General features: G+C 32.7%; 2 protein-coding genes across 3 annotated transcripts; one reads left to right on the top strand and one right to left on the bottom strand.

The window, feature by feature from the left end:
* Positions 1-2,479: 2,479 nt before the first annotated feature.
* On the top strand, positions 2,480-5,102 carry LOC114376899 (cinnamoyl-CoA reductase 2-like). The gene is made up of 5 exons (XM_028335214.1): positions 2,480-2,722; positions 2,803-2,957; positions 3,053-3,238; positions 3,323-3,675; positions 4,655-5,102. Exons 1-5 carry the CDS (start codon positions 2,587-2,589, stop codon positions 4,839-4,841), a joined length of 1,017 nt encoding a protein of 338 aa, XP_028191015.1. The 5' UTR covers positions 2,480-2,586; the 3' UTR covers positions 4,842-5,102.
* Positions 5,103-5,877: 775 nt separating this feature from the next.
* LOC114374794 (metal transporter Nramp6-like) lies at positions 5,878-12,574 on the bottom strand. 2 transcript variants are annotated; one of them, XM_028332485.1, is made up of 14 exons: positions 12,445-12,574; positions 12,239-12,368; positions 10,854-10,932; positions 10,723-10,763; positions 10,569-10,647; positions 10,357-10,461; positions 9,800-9,909; positions 9,509-9,690; positions 9,349-9,418; positions 8,544-8,717; positions 8,272-8,376; positions 7,706-7,837; positions 7,207-7,302; positions 5,878-6,457 (listed from the first exon to the last, which is right to left on the bottom strand). In XM_028332485.1, exons 2-14 carry the CDS (start codon positions 12,356-12,358, stop codon positions 6,116-6,118), a joined length of 1,635 nt encoding a protein of 544 aa, XP_028188286.1. In that variant the 5' UTR covers positions 12,359-12,368; positions 12,445-12,574; the 3' UTR covers positions 5,878-6,115. The 2 variants fall into 2 exon arrangements, with proteins under 2 accessions (XP_028188286.1, XP_028188287.1); XM_028332486.1 differs by having other exon boundaries at positions 12,472-12,533.
* Positions 12,575-14,986: the final 2,412 nt, after the last annotated feature.

Below are 14,986 nucleotides of genomic sequence, written 5' to 3' on the forward strand. Positions count from 1 at the left end.
TATTTACCGAAGAAGGGTTTAATCCATAGTTCATACCCGGTTTGTTGGAAAATCGGGTATTTCTTGAATTACAAAGAGGTGTAATGAGTTTCATGTGCATAGGAATTCCTTTGTGCAGCATCATGGACGGGGGTTGACTTCATTTGGGTAGATTGGTGGAAGTTTATATGGTCGTGATAAATGTTTAGTCTTTCAATAAAGACTAATTGATTATAGAATCAAATTATAAAGCAGTTTTATATTATTATATAATTATAAATTATTATTTAAATTATTTTAAGATAATTAGTTTAAAAGTGAATTGTAATTTGATGATGATGTAAAATCTTTTATAGTGGTAGTATATCTCTTTTTCTCTTCAACAAAATAATGTTTTGGTGAAATAAATAAGTTTGTTTCAAAATATAAAAATGACTTCATTTGGGAGTAAATGACTTTGTTTATAGCATTTTTTTTTTTTTGAAATATTGCTGTTTCATGTAAGGTTTGAATCAAGCTCATTGTTACGAATAATTTAATCTTCTCTTAATTCGGAGGACTTTTGAGTATTTTAAACATCTAAACAAGTAAAAAAATAACATTTAGCGCCGAGTTTCATTCTTCTCTTTCCATTCGTTATATTTTCTTAATGATTCCTTTAATTCCCTAATTATTAATTAGCAAGCCCAATAAACGTGTTACACTGTTAAGTGTCAATGCCAGCCAGTCCATTGCATCTTGCATATGAATATTGTACAATTATAGTGCGTCTTTGAAACTACCTACTAATTTACGTTCAACCAAACACGTTAATAAATACTACTAGCGTCTTGAACGTCGCGGATGCAAATTTTGTTATAAAATATAAATATTTATATAGCTATTTTATTGTTAATCCATCTTTTTATTTTCAAAATAAAGTAACTTATTATAAATTTTTATATTTAGAAAAAAATGCATTGACCAATAAAAGGTAATATTTACCATTTCATAAATAGATTTTTTTTTATAAAATAAAAAGAAAGGAGTATATTTTTGCTATGTTGTTGCAACTAAAATTTGAGCACATTGTATACTTATTAAATTAACACAAATTAAAATTTTATTTTCACAACATTGGAACTTTAATATTTTATAAAATGATGATGAAACAATAATAGTCCATTTTAAATTAGTATTATATTTGTTCAACTTGTTTATTTTTAATAAACTTTGATGTATTTATTTTTTACTAAAATTGAATTTTTTATTTAAAGAATGAAAATTAGAAAATACAAATGAGCACAGCAGTTATATAAGACCGGCATTTAGGGATGGTTGTTGATTACTTATGAGAGTCAAAACTCTAATGGCCTAAGAAAAATAAGAAATCACTCACCAACTTTTCTTGTCCTGAAAAATCAAAGTGGGCTTTCCATTCGCGTGAGGATTGTAATTGAATCTCTTCCCTCACCAACCCAAGACAACACTGTAGTTTGTAGGTCTTTCCCAATTCCCACCACACCGAAATATAAGAGAATAAATAAATGAAATGTTCAAATAAAATATGTCTCCAATCTTCGAAGACATGATTTCGAAGTATACATGTTCGTCCTCTTGTCCAAAAGTGTAGTAAACAAATGTGAAACATATTTAAAGGCAAATGTGAGAGATCATGTGATAAGGTGGTGTAAAAGTTAGTTATCTTTTCTCTTATAAATACTATTTTCTCCGTCCCATTTATTTAGTCGTTTAAAATTAATGCATATAGAATAAAAAATATTTAATGAAAACAAAAAATATTATATTTAGTGAATGCTAAATAAAATTATATTTAAAAAAATATAAGTTAAGTTTAAAAATTCAAAAACAACAATTATTTTTAAAAAAAATACAAGATTAAAACACCAAACAACTAAAGATTTGGGATAGAGGGAATAAATAAATAAAGTTTTATTAAATTGTAGGTATACTCATGAAGATAAAAATAAACACAATTTCACTCTTTTTTTTATACCAAATTAAGCTTAATTATATTTAGGCTTAAATATTTTTTTTAAAATTTGATGTCTTTTTTTTAATTTTCGTTCTTGTATTTTTTTTTTAATTCTTGTAAAATATATTTTTTTATTTTTCATCCTTAAAGTGTTTTAGATAATATATATTTTTATTATTCAAAAAATGTTTTTTACTATTTAAAGTGTTATCTAAAATAATTTAATAATAAAAAACAAAATAAATACATGTTATTAGGAATAAAACAAAAATGAAAAAAAGTTAAACTATAGTCCTTATATTTATCTTAGCCTATCAAAAACTAATTTATACGGGGTCAAGTAGGCATGGAAAACAAAAATAAAAATGTTAATTAATTTAAAAACAAAATTTATGAGCATGTAAAAGCGAATAAAAAAAAACATATGGGAAGAAGTAAAAGAAATAATTAGAGTATTTGCATGTGTTAAGTGATATGTTGTGGGTTAGGTTAGGTGAGTGGGGTTGGCTATAAAAGGTACTCCCACACAGCATATTTCCGTCAGCATTAGCATCCATCTCTGATCTCACTCACCATTCACCAACCTGCTTCTCTGTTCTCTTCTTTCCCTTCCCAAGAAGAAGAAGAAGAAGATGCCTTCTTCAGAATCATCAACAGGCTTCTCCGAAACCATTTGTGTGACCGGCGCTGGTGGCTTCATCGCCTCTTGGATGGTCAAACTCCTCTTGGAGAAAGGCTACACTGTCCGAGGAACCCTCAGAAACCCAGGCATGCCTATCTATTTAAGTTATATGACGTGTAGCGGGGACATGCATGCATGAATTTTATTATTTTGGTTTGGTTTTCAGATGATCCCAAGAACGGGCACTTAAAAGAGTTTGAAGGAGCTTCCCAGAGACTAACTCTGCATAAGGTTGACCTCCTTCATCTTGACTCCGTTAGATCTGTTATTAACGGCTGTCATGGTGTCTTTCACACTGCTTCTCCCGTCACCGATAACCCCGTGAGTCTCTCTTTATTTTCTATGAAAAAAGCATATATAGTAGAATATAGTTTGCAAATTTGATTTAGTTAAATGGATTTGTTTTAATGACGCAGGAAGAAATGGTGGAGCCTGCGGTGAATGGAGCTAAGAATGTGATCATAGCAGCTGCAGAGGCTAAAGTTAGACGCGTGGTGTTCACCTCATCCATTGGTGCCGTTTACATGGACCCCAAAAGGAGCATCGATTTGGTGGTTGACGAGTCCTGTTGGAGTGATTTAGAATTTTGCAAGAACACCAAGGTTCCATTTTAATATATAATAATTTTCTAACATAAAGTTTGAGTAAGTTATTATAAGTGCGTGTATGTTTGATATTGATTGCAGAATTGGTATTGCTATGGGAAGGCTGTGGCTGAAGAAGCGGCATGGGACACAGCAAAAGAGAAAGGGGTGGACATGGTTGTAGTGAACCCAGTTTTGGTACTTGGACCATTACTGCAACCCAGCATAAATGCTAGTACAATTCACATCCTCAAGTACCTCACTGGCTCTGCTAAGACCTATGCAAATGCCACACAGGCGTATGTTCATGTTAGGGACGTGGCATTGGCCCACATACTTGTTTATGAGAAGCCTTCTGCCTCTGGTAGATACATATGTGCCGAAAGCTCTCTCCACCGTGGAGAATTAGTTGAAATTCTCGCCAAGTATTTCCCCGACTACCCAGTTCCCACCAAGTAAGTCTTTTTTCTTCTCTCAATGCCCATAGGACATGATTTTAATTTCTTTTATTGTCAACTATTCTGTTTTTCGGCACATCTTGACCAGATTGTGTAAGAATTTTCTCTTTAAATGGATTTTGTGTTATTTCCTAATCTATAGATACACCAGCAGCCAGTGATGTTATGTACAACCTACAACTTTTATATTTTGCCATTCTCGCTCGAAAATGATATATTAATTATTTATTTGTTTGCCCCCAAAATTGCGGTTTGGGTCTGCATGACTATGATCTCAGGCTCTCGTTTGGCCCGTTAGGTAAAAGGTTAAATCCCATGCCAAATTGCCAATGCCACCATACCTTTCTACCAAACTTCTAGCTATTGGAAAATCCGTCTCTCTTTTTTTTTAATATTTTAATGAATAGTAAATGACAATTTTGATTATTAAAAAATGTTATGATTTTTATTGAACTTCAAAATCCAATGATATCAGATATGTGTTAACACCAGGAATGCCCGGGTGGTCACACCCTCGTTATTTTCTTCTGGCAAGTGATAAAAACAATTGATGAAAGCGTACATTTTCTTGATTTGAGATGTATAGTAAAGTAAAAATATGAGAATATTAAACATCATTTTGGAGAAGGAGTAGGTATACCAACTTTTCTCGTAAAAAATAATAATAATAATAATTGTTTATGTGGTCGCCCACTTATACATGACTAAAAAAATTTCAATGATTTTAGTTATAAAAACGAGTGGAGCTTAGGAGTCCTTACCAACCCCAATGTCCTTGTCACTTGTCAGAGTGTAACCCCTGATAGATCTCATCTTTAATCTTTTACCTACCTCTTCCATTTACATTTACATATGGCCTGCTAAATAATTATTACTACATCAAGATGTGTAGTTATAGAATTTATTGAAGAATAGCTAACGTAAACTGCTTAATTTGGTCATTTGTATAGTGACATAAGTATTTCAACACGTGCAGGTGTTCAGATGAAAAGAATCCGAGAGCAAAACCCTACACTTTTTCAAATCAAAAACTGAAAGATTTGGGATTGGAATTCACCCCAGTGAGTCAGTGTTTATATGAAACCGTCAAGAACCTGCAGGAGAAAGGGCACCTTCCTGTTCCTGCAAGGCAGCAGGAAGATTCAACTACTGTGAAACCTTAAACGAGCTATCCCTTTTTATCTAATTTGTCAACAAACAAGAAGCTGCAGCTTTTGGCAATCTGGGCTCATCTTATATTATTATAGAGAATCCTACATTAGAAGATTTCTGTATTTGGATTTCGTAAAAAAAAAAAAGACATCGACCAAATTGTTGCCGTGTATGAACTTGATAATATTAGTGGAATTTATTCCTCTTGTTGAGTTGAATTATTCTGCTCCTCAAGCTCTTTTATCTATCTTAAAAGAAATTGTATTCTTTAATATTTTTTTAAATAATATTATGCCATGCAATCCCAAGATGGGAGAGAAGAGTAGTTGCTGGGACAAAATTTAACCTCCAAAAACTCGAAAGAAAGACTGAAAGAAAGTAGACAGTTTAGGCTAATAACGAATGTGGAATGTGATAAATTAGCTGACTTTTCAACATGAGTGACCTTTACTCAAATCAATTGACCAATATACAAAGATACAGATTATTCAATTTCACATTTGGGGGTGATGTTGAGTCTATTGACTGCTTTGATGTGAGAGTAATGTTCAACTTTGAGATTTGCATATTCAGGCTTCAGTAAATGCCGGCGCATCTAGTTCTAATGCAAGAACTCAAGAATAGTGGGTAGTAAAACAGAGCTCCACCCCTAACAAAATCTCAAAAATTTACTCATTTAACCTCCCACTAAATACATTTCTTATATAGTATAAGATTTTTTATTTATTTATCAGTGTATAACATTTTTATTTAAATCAAATTACTATTATTCTAGTGAATAAAATTTTCAGGAAATTAAAGACTATGTATGAATAACATGATGATGATACCCATAAACCAATATAAATATTTTCCTTTGAATTATTTATAGCTCCCACCCAATACTTTATCATCACTTACATGTTTTAACCTTCTTTAGCTAACAACCCCCACCACCTTTATTTTAGTTTAGTTTTATCTGCCCATCCCCGGTCCATGTTTGGAGTACATTGTGAAGCACTATTGTGGGAGATGAGATGTTTCATGAAATCTACAAAAAGATGGTCCTTTTTCTTCTTATCTTTTAAGATATTAAAAATTTGGCCTGAATGTCAAGGAGAAGAATGTGGAGAAAGGATAGAAGCTCTTTCCACTAGTTTCGAACCACAAGAAATAGGCATCACATGATCATCAAAAGCTCTTAGCTATTTCAATCAAGTGATACCAGAAGTCATATTACTGATTCTAGAAATTAACAGAATGATATTTATTTATCTGAGTCTATCTTGCTATTCTACCCTATTTGTCAGTCAACATCTGCAGGAGTACTTCTTTGAGGCAATTGCATGCTTACTATGTCTTCTCTTGGAAGAGAATAGATTGAACCATTGCCTTGTTCATTTGTCATCTGCTGATTTTCTGTTGCTGTTAGAGCCAAAAGGTGTGTAGCCTCTTTATTTTTGCGAAGTACTAGATATGTTATACCAGCCAAATACATTGCCATGCCCGAAAATCCTAATATCCCAAGAAACACCTTAGCCGCAATTTTTAAGTGACTATGAAGCAGCAGCTTGATGAAGCCAGTTATTAAGTAGTATATATTAATGGCCATGAGGAGGGTACCGATTATCCAAGTAACAGCCGAAATCTGCAATTAAGAATGTAAGGTAATTATTAAGTCAGACAAGATAAGTAACTTTGGTGCATGAAGCAACAACGAGTTAGTTCTCCTATTCATAAACTACCTAGAATTATAGCCAATGGAAGTGCAGGGAAAACAAAAAAATAAAAAACTTAAAGGGGGCGTTTACTTGTGTTTTTATTTCTTGTTTTCTTTTCTTATTTTCACTTTTTAATCTGTCACCTTGTTTTCAATTTGTTTCCTGTTTTCAAATATTTGTACAGGACATAAAAACAACTTTTTCCCCCTCTATTATTATCTGTACAAATTTTTGAAAACAGACCAGACCTATTGTGAAGATACATAAACAATTAAGGTAACTGGGCATGGATATGGGTACATCTGAATTTTGGAACCTGGATGTACCCATATCTATGCAATATAGGGAGCCAGATACGATGCATTCATGCATTCACACAGTCATGACTCAGTACCACTGGATAAAGATTGAACAGTTCAAATTATTTATGCATATTTTAAATTTGATTTGAGATGAAATATGATCATGCGATCATTGTCTGACGATTGCAATTAGCTGACTGTGTGGATGTGTTAAATTCCTAATTGCAGGGAATCCAGGTTCTCAATATAGACACATTTTTTTATGTTTACAGTTTCTAACAGCACCTCTCTACTGATTTTTGTCAAACATGTAATCAATTTACTATTTGGTTGCAATGCAGAACTATAAGTTTCATGTTACCAAAAAAATTTACCATTGTAGAGTTGACATGTGTCCCCATTTTGGTTTTGCTGCTTGTAAACTTGAGGAGTGGAACCAAAGCAAAAGGAAGCTCAAATGATAAGATCATCTGATGAATAGACAAAGAAGGGCTTCAGCACAAGGTATGGCAGAGAGGAGCCAGAGACCAACTCTGTTGTGAACAAAAAATTATGCATACCATACACAAACAACAGGAATTATAAAATAATGCCATGCAGGCATTTTTTTTCGTACAGAACAAGTGGTGCATATGTAACTGTATATAACCATGAGTTGCGCTGCTTAATCTCTTTTCATCTCAGCTGAAACTAACAGTGCAGTTATGCATAGTAGTGACAACAATGCAATCAAGTTAAAATTATATGAGAAACTTCCATGATATTCTAGCATAACAATGTAAAACAAATATTGACTTTTTTTTGTTTACTCCAAACACAAGCATATTCCCAGGTGACAAAATTAGAGAAAATTTGAAGGCAGAGATTTCTTACAGATGCAACTATTATGAGCTTCCCAGCCCCAGCAGAACCACCAATGACTGCAACAATCAAACTAGGGACTATGGCTAAACAACGAGTTAACATATTCCGAATCCATGGCTCCAGTCGTAAATCCAGAAATCCCTGAAAGAAGAAAGAATTCATGGGGAATACAAAATATAGAAACAGACAAAGATTATTAATTCTTCAAAATAGCCATTATGTAAGTGAACCACCACAGAATTAAGATAACTTTCAACCCCAAAGCCCATTAGGGACGCATGTTACTACAATTAAAGCTCTTAAAGTATATGACAGGTTTATTGAACATAAAATACTAAACACAATGGTACATGGCTGCATCCATACTTTAATATAAGAAGTAATGAATTATGATTGATGTTCCTTACTTTTTTTTAATAGAGAACTCAAATTACAAAAGGATATGTTTATAAAACTATTACTAGGAGTGACTATTATTGTCAAGATCAACAGTGGTTCTTTCTAGTGAAGATGTAAACATAATGTATTATTTTTTATGCAGAAAAATATGTAAAAAAATCCATAAAACAAACTACCTGCATGACATACTGTCCTGCATAGGTTCCTGTAATAGTAGAACTTTGACCCGATGCAAACAAAGCAATTCCAAACAGCTTTGAACTCCATTTCCCCAAGACATTCTGAGTATGGTACATGTCAGATATATCAGCTATGATTTTATGAGCACCATACCAATAACAACTGTATATGAAGCTTAAGGATTGGGGTAAATTGTGAAAGAATCAGCAACTAAACTTAGCATTATAATATACCCAAAGTAAGAAAGACATCTCCAGTTTTCACATACTCTAAGTAGGAAGGAGGCTTTGTTCAGATCCAAATCCTGACAGCTCATCTGATCTTCAGCATTCAAATTTGAAGAATTGCAAACAGCACCACTTACAGAAATAACACAAACATTTATGAGGAAGGCCACCATGAGAGCAAAAGCACTTTCTATCATGTAAAATCTGCAAGCCTCCTGTCAAAGAAAGTTGTTAAATGAGACATATGATACTGCTTTATCATAATTCACACACTTATGGCTAGGTTTTAACTTGGACCATTTTGCCTGAACGTTTACAAGCTTAAAAACTTAGCAGGACCTTCCAGGAATAATTCAAATTCAAATAAGCTTTACTGTTTTAGAATATTCTGATCAGTATTAATAAAGAAATAAATTTTGAGATGGATAAAGAAGAGAATGGCTTTCACATTTATGATCAAATTACTATGTGCAGACTTGTGCAACACTAAGAGAAGGTGGGCCATTGGCAGACAAAGATTAACCCCAGGAAGATGACCAAAAGACATAAATCATAACAGTTTATCAACCAATTGAGATATTCACAAATGCATGAAGACATTAATATCTAAACAGTCACATGGCAAAACACACTGAGAAGTATAATAGGGTAATAAGGGGCAGAAAATTAAGAAGAAACATTATTGTTGACAAATTTACTACATCTTGAACAACAACCACATTGATGAAGAAGCTGGTGGAAAAGGAAGTATCCAAAGGCAAACAACATTAAGAGACATTACGTGAATCAGAAATAAATCTTGAAAGGGAAAAAATTAAGCATGCATGCAAATAGTTAAATGTTTACTCTGATTCCCTGAACTGATCGTGGTATTTTCCTAGAAAGCACCAGTGCTGAATGCAGGAAGAGATTGTGCCTGAGGCAAATCCATAAAGAAGCATGGCATGAAAATAAATTTTAAAAGAAAACAAAAATTAAATGGCTGAAGAAGACATGAAGAACCCACGGCATAACCATAGCTCCAAGAAGAGAAATTGCAAGACCAGTAGCACCACTCCCTTTTAGTTCTGGCTCAAAAAGACCCTTCAGAACTTCTTTAGCATCAGGCTTTGCATATCCAAGCTCAACCATAAAACATGCAGCAATTGTAAATACTAAAAATGCAATCAAGAATTCGAGTTTCCTAACCTGTCCAAAAACAATACAAAAAAGGCTCAATGTTTTTATATAGATAGTACCAAATATAACATTCAATGATAACCATTTTTTTTCATGATACAGATATATGATAAACTACCCCATATTGCTGCAATGCTAAGAGCATCAATGTGCTGAGTCCTGTCAGAAGAACACCAATCCAAACAGGTATGTTGAAGAGCATGTTCAATGCAAAGGCTGTCCCAATTACTGTATGTGTACAATGAAAAAAATTCAAGATTAAGATAAATAAAAGTTAAAGAGAATGCAGAAAAAAGAAATGGAAAGTTATGTTTGTTTTAAAACCTAGATAATTTGCCCATTTGACATTCAGAGTTGTCCTCTAGTAGGATTTCTAGTAGCCCTGACCAGCATTTTCTTTTTGAGTGTAATTGTGTACTATTTGTAGCTCCAATGAGAGGAGGAAACAAAACGAAGGCGAAATTTCATCACTTAAACTATAAAACTTAACTGATCTTGATTTAGTGAGTTAGTTAACAATGAACTGATTGAATATTTGAATCTATTCACAGTCTTGGTTATTAGATGTTTTAAACACTAAGCATACAAATAAATCCAAAAAAAAAGTCATATACTATTTACATGTATAAGTAAAATAATTTGAAATAATTGAAAATGCATAAGTCACCTCAATACCTTCAGGAATGTCACAGGCCACTATGGCAATTTCAGCAATAATCCAAAGGATGAAGTTGGGCACCCGGGGATATTCAGCTCTACAGTGCTCTGCTAAGTGTTTTCCTGTAAGCAGCAAAATAAATTGAAGGAATCCATATGAAAAAATTAAATTTACCACTACATAATACCAAATTTATTCAGTAAAAAAAATTGATTGTCAAATCAAGTACCAGTGACCACCCCGAGATTAGCTGCCATTGATTGAATTACAAGAGCAACACATGAAGCCAACAATATGATCCAAAGTAACTGGAAAAAAACAAAAAACAAATGTTAAAAAGAGATGAGGGAAGGATTGAGTATCATAAGAATATGTCATGGCACCTCATATTTATATTGTGCCCCAGACTGAAGATCCGTCTCGACTGCCAGTTATCATAAGAATACCATAAGTATACCGTGTCAAATAGATTTCCTTTCATTACAGAAGAAAATCATGAATAGTGTGTTCTTACAGTTTCCTGGATCTATATATGCAATGGAAACAAGAAACCCAGGCCCCATGTATGCAAATAAATTTTTCCAGCTTTTCCTCTGCAAAATAGAAGCATAAATAAACGGTGGTTATCAAGTAAGCAATACTCATCATGAGAGGAAGTATATGTATTACTGCAGTGTACTCTACAATAGAAGGTCCATTAATTTAACACTTTAAATTAAACAAAATGATAAAAAAATATTGCTTAAAATCATCACCAAGGACTGATGTCAACAAAATTGCAAAAAATATGGCAGATGCAAACTTAAAAGGAGAGTCATTGGTTATAATCAATAATCCTAATATTCTTTTCATTTCATAAAGTCCCAAATGGAAAATGACGTTGTCCCAAGGCAGGTGGTTGGATGGTGGTGTTCTTCAATTCATATCAGTCACTCATCTCATCTCATCTCTTCTGCTTTCCATTTCATCCATGAGCCAATTCAATTTAATTTGAGGTTTGCAAACACACAAAGTAAATGCCAAATAAGCTGACTACAAATTAACTATTATTAGCACAGAGTCATGAACTAGTAATAGATTTGTCTACTGATAGACCCAAACGCATCAGCAGAAAGCCCAGGGGTTGGGAGGAGTATGTTCACTAGGCTGTTATCCTTTGTATTGGTGAAACAAAGCATTCTGTTATAGTGGAATTGCATTGTTCACTAGGCTGTTTTTAGTGGAATAGCTAGTGGTACAGGTGTCAGGCAATGATAGGGTCTGTTAGAACTTTCTGTTTTATGTCTGATGCAGTAGTAACTATATATATGAATGAATATAACAGTAAGAGGCACTGAAGAATTTTCCAAATTCCTGGCTCTCTTTCTTCTCTTATTTTCTGGAGGTACCCTTCCTGGCCTCAAATACAGGAAGTTTCCTTGCCAATATTCAGCACCCTATCAACTACCCAAAGAAAATAATAGGTTTTTATCACTAGTTGAAAACTGTAACACACATTCTACCATACACTCTAGCGGTCTAGCCGGTTCACTTGGGTGCTCAATAGCCAATGCTAATGTAACTAATACGTGACATGAGAATACAACAAACAAACACGCCTGGAATATTCCTAAAAGTCAATTCAAACACCTGTCTACAAACTGAAAAAATATATTTACGTCCCTTGTTATCTCTTCCTACTTTCCACGACAACATATTCCAATTTCAGTCACGGCATCTTGATTTAGCACACGAACAAAGAAGAACTTATCGCTATAATTAATCTATAATCTTAAACATAGGTGGCAAGATAAAGCAATGTTCGTCTAGTCATTTTTACCATAGCAAAGCTAGCAGAAAACTCAAATAGACAATTAAAAAAAGGGAAGAGGGGGGGATTGAGTGAGAGCTGAAACTCACATCAGGCACAACAATTTGATTAGTATCTGAGTTCTCAATGAGTGGCGCATTGGAAAAGCTTCGGTTGCCAGTGCTCGAAATGAATTGCGGCTGCCCGGAACCAGAACCTGTGACAGCCATGTTCTCTTTTCTGCACACAAAAAAGGAAGGCAAATAATGAATTGAGACGAAGAGGGTGCAGAACTGAACTGTGTTAGCTGCATTACCAATTTGAAACGAACGATAAACCGCACCACTCCTTCCCTTGTCTTGTTCGGTTCGGAACAACTTTTGACTATATATGTCCCTTTATTTATACTATCATTATCATGTTCTTTCTCTTCTTCCACTTCCAGCCCCATCTATGATCTATGTTATTCTTACTCCTTACGTCCCATCACAACAAAAACTAATAAATATTATATTAAAAAGTTATAGTCATATTTATTTTGAGAATTTTTTTTAGAACAAAAAATTATGTGCGTGATTCCTTTATGATTAAAGTGAAATAATAATTACTAATCCTTAGTAATTCAAGGTGAGATTTGTGATAAGAGCAAGTATATATATATATATAAAATATCTTTTCTTAATATATATAAAAAATATTAAACATTAATTAATTTGGAACATATGAAGTATTATTTATATTGGAAAGAGAGATACTTTATGAAATAAAAAATAAAGAAGAAGAAAAGTGTGAAGATTAAACAAAAATAATTGATGTGAAAGGTTGAAAAATAGTTTGGGATAATTTGCAAAATAATTATCCCAAAATTATTTGAGGGACAAAAACATCTAAATAAATGTAGAGATTAATCCAAAATATCACTTGTCTATAAAAATAACGCGTGTAGTCTTTTAAAAATAAAGAATGTTAAAATATGAGAATAATATATAGAATAAGAAATGAAAGTGAAATTTTAAATTAAATAAAATTTGTGTATAGCTATTATTTTAATACGTGCATTTCATAAAATAAATGTTTAATCTATAAAATTAAAATACTATAATTTATAATAAATAAATATTTCTAACTATATAATTTATATTACAACTAAATGTGATAAAAAAATATTGCGAATATATAAATATAATTTATATTTATGATAAATAATTTATATCATGATTCTTTTGTTATTTTTAAAATAAAGATATTGAAAGTGATAATGAATGTGAGGGAGATGGAGAGGGTAAAGGCCCGAGAGAACATATAGTTTTAGATGTTTATATATGAGTAGATTAATTTCTGAAATGAAGAAAAGTGATGGTAGTTATGTCTAATTTATATTTATATTAAAAATATTTTGGTGATTTTGGAGTTTATCCATAGATGGAGATGGAGAAGGAGGGGAGGAGAAATGTGGAGCGTGTAGAGTGTGGTGAGGAAAAGGCACAAGAACAGGCTTCTTGTACAAAGAGAAAAAAAGCACGCGAAGGCATGTTGCCACGTAAGACAAAAAGTTCAAAGTTGGGACCCACCATAACTCATTCAATGGCCCCTATTCTTGCTACAGATTCTTTTCCACTTTTGAAGTGGGCCCATAATGCATAGTCCATGGCTGTGGCCTAAAGACTGATCCATTTCCAGAACATTCTTTCTTTTCTTTTCAACCCAATCCCCAAAAGACATCTTTCTGAACAAAATCTACAGTGCAGCCCAAAAACTAAAGTGTGGCTGGCACAAGAGTTTTTTAATTCCACCAAAAACAGAATATCTTTTATTCTTCTAAAATATTTTAAAAAATAAGCAGTGAATTCTTTATATTAAATTAAATAAAAGTATTTTGTGCGAAACTTTTCGTTACGCTTATTTAGAGAGTTGTTCTATGGACATTGCTTGACACAGTTAGTTTTAGTTTTATTATTATTACTTAACACGGTTAGTTTTAAATATTCTCATTAGTATGTGAAATAATTAGATGAATATCTATACTTCAACATGTGGGGGGATAATATGCAGTTGAAATAACTGTATATCTTTAATTTTAATTTTTTTTAATCCAAATAAGCTGAAGGATAAAAAAAAAAATCGGTCATTATTAGAAGAAAAATCAACAATAACAGCTATAAATTTGAAATTTTTACTAGTTCTAGTAGGATTTAAGCTGGTAAAAAAACTAACAAAGTAGTGGGGTCTTTGAGATAAGCCTGTAATTATGAATTTTTTCAAAATTCACACACCAAAAGACGTTCATAATAAATATTCAAAAAATGTTGAGGCAGAAAACGATCCAAACCATTGTCAAGTCAATAGAACAAAAAGGGAGAATCGAATATTGAACTCCAAGAGAAATTTGAGGGCATCCAAAATTAAGATAGAACTGAATACATATATTCCCTAATTCCATACTTAGTTTCTGGCGCTATGGGATTAAGCTTGAAAACAAATTGAGCTTTATTTAAGGCCATCTACAATAAGGAGAATTTTTTTCAATCACATTGATGAATTCATACTCAGCTAAACCCAGTCAAACGCAACTAGCAGGTTCCTCTCGCCAGCACTCACCAGAATTTTTTTCTAGTCATTGTGAACTAAGTATGAAGTGTCAACAAATATGTACTGTAGAGTGGCACTTCATAATTAATAAAAACATTCATTTAAAAGTAGAAAGTGAGCATACTTCATTCAATAGGAATCCTTTGTCCATCCCAATCCCATATCCTAATCCTAATTATTTGCAAACTGGTTCCTGCTCTAACAACAACCAATATCCGCTTTGCCCACTCTCACTCTCGCATTTTGAGTTTTATCAAACATGACAAGGA

Source organism: Glycine soja, chromosome 11 (assembly GCF_004193775.1).
Source record: "Glycine soja cultivar W05 chromosome 11, ASM419377v2, whole genome shotgun sequence".
Taxonomy (NCBI): Eukaryota; Viridiplantae; Streptophyta; class Magnoliopsida; order Fabales; family Fabaceae; genus Glycine; species Glycine soja.

Excerpts from the sequence above, each read along its gene's own strand:
- LOC114376899 (XM_028335214.1), top strand. The coding sequence starts at position 2,587 with ATGCCTTCTTCAGAATCATCAACAGGCTTCTCCGAAACCATTTGTGTG. Across the intron at positions 2,958-3,052 it reads CTCCCGTCACCGATAACCCC|GAAGAAATGGTGGAGCCTGC; the intron begins GTGAGTCTCTCT and ends TTAATGACGCAG. Across the intron at positions 3,676-4,654 it reads GACTACCCAGTTCCCACCAA|GTGTTCAGATGAAAAGAATC; the intron begins GTAAGTCTTTTT and ends CAACACGTGCAG.
- LOC114374794 (XM_028332485.1), bottom strand. The coding sequence starts at position 12,358 with ATGGCTGTCACAGGTTCTGGTTCCGGGCAGCCGCAATTCATTTCGAGC. Across the intron at positions 10,764-10,853 it reads ATATATAGATCCAGGAAACT|TCGAGACGGATCTTCAGTCT; the intron begins GTAAGAACACAC and ends GATAACTGGCAG. Across the intron at positions 7,303-7,705 it reads AGCTCATAATAGTTGCATCT|ATGATCTTATCATTTGAGCT; the intron begins GTAAGAAATCTC and ends TCTATTCATCAG.